The sequence below is a fragment of the Elgaria multicarinata genome, chromosome 23 (assembly GCF_023053635.1).
Source record: "Elgaria multicarinata webbii isolate HBS135686 ecotype San Diego chromosome 23, rElgMul1.1.pri, whole genome shotgun sequence".
NCBI classification, from domain to species: domain Eukaryota; kingdom Metazoa; phylum Chordata; class Lepidosauria; order Squamata; family Anguidae; genus Elgaria; species Elgaria multicarinata.
The window spans coordinates 10,841,787-10,850,584 of NC_086193.1; the positions used below are offsets into that span (position 1 = coordinate 10,841,787).

Below are 8,798 nucleotides of genomic sequence, written 5' to 3' on the forward strand. Positions count from 1 at the left end.
CCAACCCCCTGCTCAATGCAGGAATCCACCCTAAAGCATCCCTGACAGATGGTTGTCCAGCTGCCTCTTGAAGGCCTCTAGGGTGGGAGAGCCCACAACCTCCCTAGGTCACTGGTTCCATTATCGTACTGCTCTAACAGTCAGGAAGTTTTTCCTGATGTCCAGCCGGAATCTGGCTTCCTTTAACTTGAGTCCATTTTTCCGTGTCCTGCACTCTGGGAGGATCGAGAAGAGATCCTGGCCCTCCTCTGTGTGACAACCTTTTAAGTATTTGAAGAGTGCTCTCATGTCTCTCCTCCATCTTCTCTTCTCCAGGCTAAACCTGCCCAGTTCTTTCAGTCTCTCTTCATAGGGCTTTGTTTCCAGACCCCTGATCATCCTGGTCGCCCTCCTCTGAACACGCTCCAGCGTGTTCTATTTTATCTAGACCCGTTTCCCAGCCTAACGACCCACACCGAGAGACGATATACTCGGGGATGTAAGGTGGAGGGTTTTGGCCCCTGGCAAGCCAGGCCCAGCTTCTTTCCCCGAGAGGGTTTCAGGGGCTGGCTGATGGCGAGGGCGAGGGCCCTCATGATGCACGCCCTTCTTGTGGGGCCCAGGGAGAGGTGGGGGGCTTGCCCAGGATTCCCGGTGCTTAGATACGAGCGAGCAAGGAAGGCGGGGACGAGCAAGGAAGGAGAACTGAGCTCAGGGGGTGGGGTGGGCCGGGCCCCACCTCCCAGCCCCCGTCCCCGCGCCAGGCTGACCAAGTCGCGCCCACGTGTCTTTGCAGCCACAACCTCATGCAGATGTGCTGGCAGTACAACCCCAAGATGCGTCCCACCTTCGTCGAGGTCATTGAGATGCTGAAGGACGACCTGCACCCCACCTTCCGCGAGGCCTCGTTCTTCTACAGCGAGGAGAACAAGCCGCCCGAGACGGAGGAGTTTGAGCTGGACTTCGAGAACATGGAGAGCATCCCGCTGGACCCGTCCTCCTACTCGCAGCGGGACGAGGTGCTGGGGCGGGACAACGGGCCCTCGGTGGGCCTCAAGGGGAACTACGAGGAGCACGTCCCTTACACTCACATGAACGGGGGCAAGAAGAACGGGCGCATCCTCTCCATGCCGCGGCCCAGCCCCTCCTAAGCGCCCCTCCTCCTCCTCCCCCCGGGCTTTGCCCCCCCCTCTCTCGCCACGAATCTCAGGACCCGGCAGGATCGCTGACGCAGCCGACGAGACGCACGGACTCGCTTTCTGTTCACGTTTTTAAGGACCTTTGGGGGGCAGGGGAGGGAAGGCCGGTCTCGTCCGTGTGTCTCTGTGCGTGTTGTTTTTTTGTTTTGGTGCCAAGGTTGACTCGCTGTCGGCGGACTTCATCTGTGAAACACAAATGGACAATTCTGTTGCTGCTGATTCCTCCCTGCACCCCCCTCCCTTTCCGCATAACTCTGGTTCTGTGGCATGAAGTGGTCGCTTCGCGCCAGGACTTCCGCCTGCCTTTGTCCCCGGCTAAAGGAATCGGGGCTTCTCTTCCCCGGTGGAGGGGAAGAAGGCCCTGGACTGGAACCGCCCCCCGAAGCTTTCCTCTTCTGCCAGCCTCTTTGCCCCAGGACTTATTGTCATTTTACTTTCTTTTCAAAGGCTGAAGGGTCACCACGAAGCGTCAAACACGGACTGTCTTTTTCCTCCGATTTGACCAACAAACTGCTGCTTTTCTTCTTAATGGGTTAACCCTAGTGAGTGGGTGGGCGCGCGTGCAGCTCACGCGTGGAGCGAAAGTATTAGATACGTGGAAGCATATATGTGAGAATGAGTGCGTCCTTTTGTACATAACCGTTTTATCTAACCACAGAGGTGAGAGAGCGTGTCGCAGTCCTCTTCGTCTGACCCTCCCCTTCCCCCGGCATGAATGAATTCTGAATAGAATATTTTTATACTGAAGAACTCTTCTGGGGTTGTTGGGGTCCCATCCCCGTACCCCTACACCCACCCCCCTCCGATTCAGCAAAACGAGGTAGCCAAAGCAGTAGCCGACGTCCCTGCCGAGGATCTTGGGAGAACAGGCAAAGGACGAAGCGAAGCGCAGCGAGCCGGATCCTCTCCTCCGCCACTTACCGTTCCGTTCTCCTCACTCTAGAGCTTCGTCCGGTTAGCATCGACGTGTATATATGTTTGTTGTGACCTATTTAAATCTTAGGTAGTGAACCTCCCTATAAATTATTGACGCCTTTAATGATCCTTTCCTTTCCTCCTCCTCCTCCTCCCCTTCTTCTTTTTTGTCTTTTGGGCTCCTTCCAGGGGAAAGGAGGTGGCGGCGCTTGCCTGCTTTCGGCCTTAGAAGGGGGGGCCCTTTGCCCCACCCACCCCCAGCTGGTCTTGGCAAGTGAGCCGCTTAGGAGCTAGGAAGCACAAACCTGTACTTCCAGACTCGAGGAATCGCGTGGGGTGTGCGTGGTTGGTTGGTTGTTTTGATTAAAACTCATGGTTGTGCGAAGGCTTTGGGCCCTGCTGCTTCTCGCGGCCGGGGAGGCTGTGGAGAGAAGCTGCCTGGCTTGGCTGATCTCCCCGCTTCCCTTCGCCCTCCCTCGCCTTCTTTCTGCCTTTCTGCACGTGCCTTCTGGCCAGCGCCTGCAGCTCTCGGCTATCAGACCTTCTGAGCTGGGGAAGGGGCCCAGAGCAAAGCTAGCCCAGTGAAGGGCAGCCTTCAATGCCAGTCCAAGTGCCATTGCGCTCTCCTCCTCCTCCTCCTCCTCCTCCTCCTCCTCCTCCTCCGACCACAATCCACTGGGAAGCTTCCTTGCACAAGCCTTGTTGACGTGACCAGGAGTTGTGCAAGCACACTCCCCAGGGTTGGGACGAAGCCTGTGCAGAGTTGCAGGCCGTCAGAACTGAGGGGTCTCCAGGAAATAGTAAAAAGATGAAACCGCAGGGCAGAGGGGTCTCCCAACAGACCTTTCGTCTTAGTGTCCTGCAGTTCCTACTGTGGGCAAGGTCCGTTCCTCGGCCGCTGATGTTCAGGGAGTGCGGCCGGAGGCTCCCGACCTCCGTCTCTCTCTCCCTCCCTCCCTTTTTAAAGCCATCAAAGCCCGAAGACTGTTCGAACGGGATGCCCAAAGAGGGGAGGCGAAGGAGACCTTCTAAGCCTCGGTCTTTCTTTCGAACACAGCGTGCCACTGTCTCGGCTCGAAAGGGTGTGGGGCTTCCCGCGCGCCGTCGCCCGTGGCGTGCGAGAACCTCACTCCACGAGTAGCTCTCGGTTCACTTCCATGAGCGTCTTCTCCCCTCCCCACCAGCTGCCCCTCTCGCAGTGGGGCGCTGTTAACTTGGGCCGTCCCTTCCCCGCAAGGTTGTGGGCTCCGTTCCTTCCTTTTGCACCTCCAAAGACCTCACTGGCCTTTTGAGTGCTCTTCAGTGTAAGGTAGTCAACTCCTTTGCCAAAAGAAGGCCTCGCTAAAAACCATTATTCATCTCTTTGTGTCTTTCTGTTGTCTGAATAAGCTCTTAACAAATTATGTCCATATAATGTGAATCGTCGTCGTGAGTGGGTGACAAGGATCTTGTTTTCTTGATGGAAAAGCAGATTTTAAAGCTTTGTAAGATACGTGGATGTTAGACGGAATGAAAATCACGCCGAGGCAGTTCAGGACGTGCCTCCGCCCCGCCCCGGCCGTCTTGGTCAATTCTCCTTTGTGGAAAATGAATGAACGTACGTGATTAGCATGAGGTGGGGGCAGTCAGATTTGAATTTGAGGGGGGGGGATTGCTGCTGGAGGCAGGTCCTTCGATTGGGGATGTTCCTTGACTCTTGGAAGTGATTTTTAGAGGACGTCACCCTCATATTGGGGGCAAGCCGGGGCGGGGGGGCTATGTCATTGCACCAAAATCTTTGGGTCTCTCCACCACCACCCTTGAAGGCAGTGTGCTTTGGCCTCAAGGAGAATGGAGCAGCCGGGGCACGCGCGAGGGATTTCAGGGCCGCGCAAGGGTGGGGCCGCGCATTTCCGTGGAAACCTCTTTCTTTCTCCGGAGCTTTTGAAGCAGAGGTTGAGAAAGAATTGCGGGAGGACAACCACACCTTCCCTGCCTCAAGGCCCATCAGCTCCTGTTAAAAGGACCGCAGGGGACAAGAGAGAGAAAGAGGGGGTCTTCTCTGCCGGAGACCCTGCAGAACAGCTGGCAATAAATGGCCCTGGGAGAAGGACGTCTCTTAGGTTCCTCGGCTTCTGTCCGGCAGAGGGTGTGGACAGGCGAATCAGCTGTTGTTTCCCAAAGCCTGGCAGGAGAAAGGCGGCAGGGTGCCCGTTGCCAGCTTTGCACTGACTTGGAAACGTCCCCCTTCCTGTATGGCCTTTTGCAAACCAGTGTGTGTGTGTGTGTGTTCATCCCTGCCAAAGCCCTCAGGCAGGGCCTTCTCTCAAGCAGTGGCGGGCCGTTCACCGGCCTCGCTCGTGTGTTTTTGTAACCGCTGATGGACTTCTTTGTGCGTCTTCATGAGGGCACAGAGAGAGAGAGAGAGAGAGAGAGAGCGCTTCTCCCTGCAGCCTCATCTGTTTCCGGCCTCCCGTAAGGTGACCGGCGTGCTGTTTGCTTTTGCAAAACGGGCGGGTGCGAAAGGGCCGGTCCAGCCTGACGACTTGGAGCGCGGTAGGAGCAAGCAGGGCGCCCTCCGAACCGTTCCCGCAGCCTCGGATATCAATCAGCTCCCTTGTGCAGCCTTTCAGTTTCATTTAAGGGGGCTTTGAACCATTCTGCCCTTTCCTCCGCAGGGGTCTGACAATATGCTGGTGGGGGGGGGGGGTTTGGGGCAGGTGGGGGATCTTGTCATACAATTGGCAACAGAGCCCAAACCTCCTGCCATAGGAACACCCCCCCCCTTCCTCTTTAGCTAGCTGCCCCTCTCCTCCCAAACACACACACACACACACAGAGCGGAGTGTTCAGCCCTTCAGGGTGTCTTTTCAGCAAGGAACTGCCAGCGGACTTTGTGGTCCCCCTCAGTCCTTCTCACACATCAGCTGGCCTTACAGCCCCTTTTCTGCTCGTGAGCCCGGCAGAGAGGTGGGTGCTACGTGAAACCAGTCCCAGGGGAAGGGGAAGCGCCTTAGTTGGCCTGGAATCCGAGCCGGACACCTCTCCTAGATGCACCGGAACGTCTTTTGAGATAAAGGCTTAGCGGCCGTCGCCCCGATCTTGTCTTGAACTCGTCTCCCCCGAACACCACCCTTCCTCGCACAACGCCCCATCCTGCTTGGCTCTAGGCTTCCTCTGCTCGGGTACTGTACCACCTTCCGCTGTCGGGGTGTGGGGTTGCGCCTCGTCCCGTCCCGGAATAGTTTTCAACCCAAAAAAGCAAACGGGCCCCGGTGCGCGAGTTTGGCTTTTCATCAAGGTCACATTCTGTGCCGTTCTGGGCGTTGGGGTTTTAGTCTTGTGTTCGAATCTTCAGCCCTGCGACGCAAGCTGGCCTGCAGAAGCGGTGTGGCTCTTCGCACCCAAAGTGGGCCGTTCCCCCTTCCTTGGCGGAGAGCGGTTTTCCTGGCCCCTCCGCGCCTCCCCCCTCACCCCCAATTTATTTTATCCCCACGATAAAATGCTGGAAAGTGCTTCTTGGTCCCCGAGGAGCAAAACGATTTTCACGTGCACATTTTGCTGTTAATCATGTCACTGACACACTTGTTTGGTTAATTTGTGGAGTGGCCCAGGGGTGGGGTGGGGTGGGGTGCAGAGGGGTTTAAAAACGGACCAGCGGTCTGAAAATCATCATGCAAGCATTTCTAGGAACCCTCAAATCACCCTCATTGCCTGGCCTTGACAAACGTACAGATCTTTACGTGGAGGAGGCTGAAGGGGCTTCTCTCTTTGGGGAGTAGCAACACACTCACACCCACCACGTCGTGGCTTTGAGGGAGTCGGGTGGGTGGGTGGGTGGGTGGCCGGCCAAGGGCCTTCCTTGCTCCTACCCCTGGATGGAGACAAGGCGCTGGTCATTCTGTGGTGTGCCTGGAACCCTCCCTGGGCGCCCGCCTCGCTGCTGCTGCTGCTCCTCGCGTGTGCCAATGGTCCCAGAACACAGCTTTTCACAGAAATACCTCTTGTTTTACAATAAAGGATCAACATGGTTTTGAAAAGGAAAAAAAAAATTAAATAGAAAAATGTACCCACGTGATTTATTTTTTCAATGCTTTCTTATAAGAGCCCAAGCAGTGACGTGTATAGAGAGTATCTTTGAATATAAAGTGGAAACTTGCAGTGTGTAAAATATTGAACAATTAACTGTTTATATTAAAAAAAAGAAAAGAAATTCTGAATAAATTATCCAAGAATATCTCCAACTTGGGATGGTCTGCCTTTTCGTGGGTTCTCTGTGCTCTCGTCCGTTCTGTAGCTGTACGGGAAGCAACAGAGAAGCCGGAATACGCTTCGCAGGAGAAGCGAAGTGTCTTGACGTGCGAAAGCCCCTTCCTAGGACCCTAAGGTGCCTTTTCAGCCGCAGTGCTTGGTCTTCCGTTGAGGTTGGAGGAAGGACGTTTGGGGCATCCCGTGTTCTTCCTTGCTCAACATCCTTGCTAACTTTTAGTAGCCAGAAGGAGGAAGTCTCCTTCTGCGGCTATCTCTTCTTATGGCCACCCACCGACTCGGCGAGTTCCCCCCCAAGGAATCTCCTTTGAGGACTCCGTGCTTGCAATACGACGCCCGTCCTTGCGCCTTCTCAACCGGCTCCTTGCGCGCTGGTTGTCTTTCACTGCTCTTCTGCGTAGGTCCCAAGATGGCAGCGGACCCTCTGCGGTGTCTTGTGATTGCCCCAGGCTGCGTTTCGGGCCCAGGACGTTGAGGCTGCGCCCAAGATGCGCACAGGGGCAATAATGTCAACAAAGGTCCGTTGCATTTATCGGGAGTTAATCCGTGGCTGCGGGGCGAATCCGTGCTCGGCTTTGGACTTCTCCGCAAGGCATCCGCTCCACTGCGGCTTCAAATCAAATTTCATTATGGCCACCCTGAGTGGGTTTTAGCCAGTCACAAGTCAAATATAAAATCAAATACAGCTAATGCATCAATACATATACTACATAGTGTTATTCTGCGCCATTTATTTATTTATTTATTTATTACATTCTTCTTCGTGGTCTCTGTGCATCACACATATGGGCTCTGCGCCTGCGCAGGGCCAGGTTCGGAAACTTCTATAGCTGAAATTCTTTTAGGCGGGAACCCCTCCCCCACCGTCCACTGAGCATGCTCAGGGGTTCCCGCCTAATCCCCTCAGTTCTCTTCAACCGCCTGTAGGGTCAACAGCGTTTGGAGACTTCTCTGTTTGGTATCTATTTTCATCCTTTTTCTTACTTCTACAGTTTTCTAACCTTTTTCTATCTAATATATATATATATATATATATATATATATATAAATTTTCTTGTGTTCGTTACCTCAGCCTTGGTGCCTATGGCACTACAAGGCCTCTTCAAAAAGTGCTCCGGTTGTGGGCAGAAGATTTCCCAAACCGACGGACATTCTCGGTGTTTACTGTGCTTGGGGGAGACGCATGTCGTCGAATCCTGTTGTTTTTGCCTAAAATTCTCCAGGCAAACCAGGAAGAACCGATCAGATCGCCTTCGGGCATTACTGTGGGAAAAGGCGTTGGAGGCAGTGGAGAAACCGAGTACGTCTCGACGCTCCAAATCTCCCAATACAATGGAGTCTGTGCCCCAACCTCCTCCCTCGCGGAGTGATGCCTTGCAATTGAAATTGCTGCTGCCTTGGTTGGAACTGCTGCTAGAATAATGTTCCATACGTCAGTGGGCAGGGGTTGGTTATCTAACGCTGCCTTATCCTCCAAGCTGTTAGTTTTAGGGACTGGACATCCGTATGCGTCCCACTGCAGACCTACCTCAAGGTCAGTACAGGAGACCGCAATACCCAGGACGCTTCAAGTAGAACAAGAGCAAGCCTGACCCGAATCAAAGACGGCGTCTTTGACTGTTATACACCTAACAACTTAACACCTAAGTTTGGTGACATCCTTGCCCCTTTTTTCCACAATTGGACCACTATTACATCCGACACATGGGTCCTTAACATCGTATCTCGGGGCTACAAAATAGAGTTCTCCACCCCCCCTCCCCTCGGAACCGTAAGGTTCTCACCACCTACAGACGCTCTATTACAAGAGACTACGTCTCTGTTGGAGAAGGGCGCCATAGAGCGATTACCAACTCACACACTAGGAGGCGGGTTCTATTGCCGCTACTTTACGGTTCCGAAACGGGATGGGGGGCTGAGGCCTATTTTGGACCTCAGGGAGCTAAACAAGTTCATCAACCCTAAAAAATTCCGGATGAACTCTTTAGCAAGCATCCTACCTTTCCTCTCCCAAGGGGATTGGTTCACGTCTATCAACCTTAAGGATGCATATTTTCATGTTTCAATCTATCCTGATCATCGCCAATACCTCAGGTTCATAGTAGGGGAAGACGTTTTCCAATTCAAAGTGCTTCCTTTTGGGCTTTCTACTGCCCCCCCGAGTCTTCACAAAGTGTATGGCACCAGTTTGCGCCTTTCTGAGGACTCGAGGGGTAGAGATCTACCCCTACTTGGATGATTGGCTGATAGTGGCTAATACAGAGCAGGAAGCCGCCCGTAATACCCACCTCACCATCAACCTCCTCAACGAATTAGGCCTTTGCATCAACAAGGAAAAATCAAATTTTCAACCAACTCAAAAAATAAAATTCCTTGGAGCAATTCTGGACTCAACCCGCTCCAGGGCTTTCCTTCCAGAGGATAGAGCTGATACGTTAATTAAACTTGCAATTAAGC

At 53.8% G+C, this 8,798-nt stretch overlaps 1 protein-coding gene across 1 annotated transcript in view; it reads left to right on the forward strand.

Moving 5' to 3' along the window:
• INSR (insulin receptor) overlaps positions 1 to 2,735 on the forward strand; it is a 66,147-nt gene extending 63,412 nt beyond the window's left edge. The window contains exon 21 of the mRNA XM_063147110.1: positions 776 to 2,735. Within this exon, the coding sequence (XP_063003180.1) occupies positions 776 to 1,130 (355 nt within the window). The 3' untranslated portion in view covers positions 1,131 to 2,735. The remainder of the gene's footprint in view (positions 1 to 775) is intronic.
• The last annotated feature ends 6,063 nt before the right edge of the window (positions 2,736 to 8,798 follow it).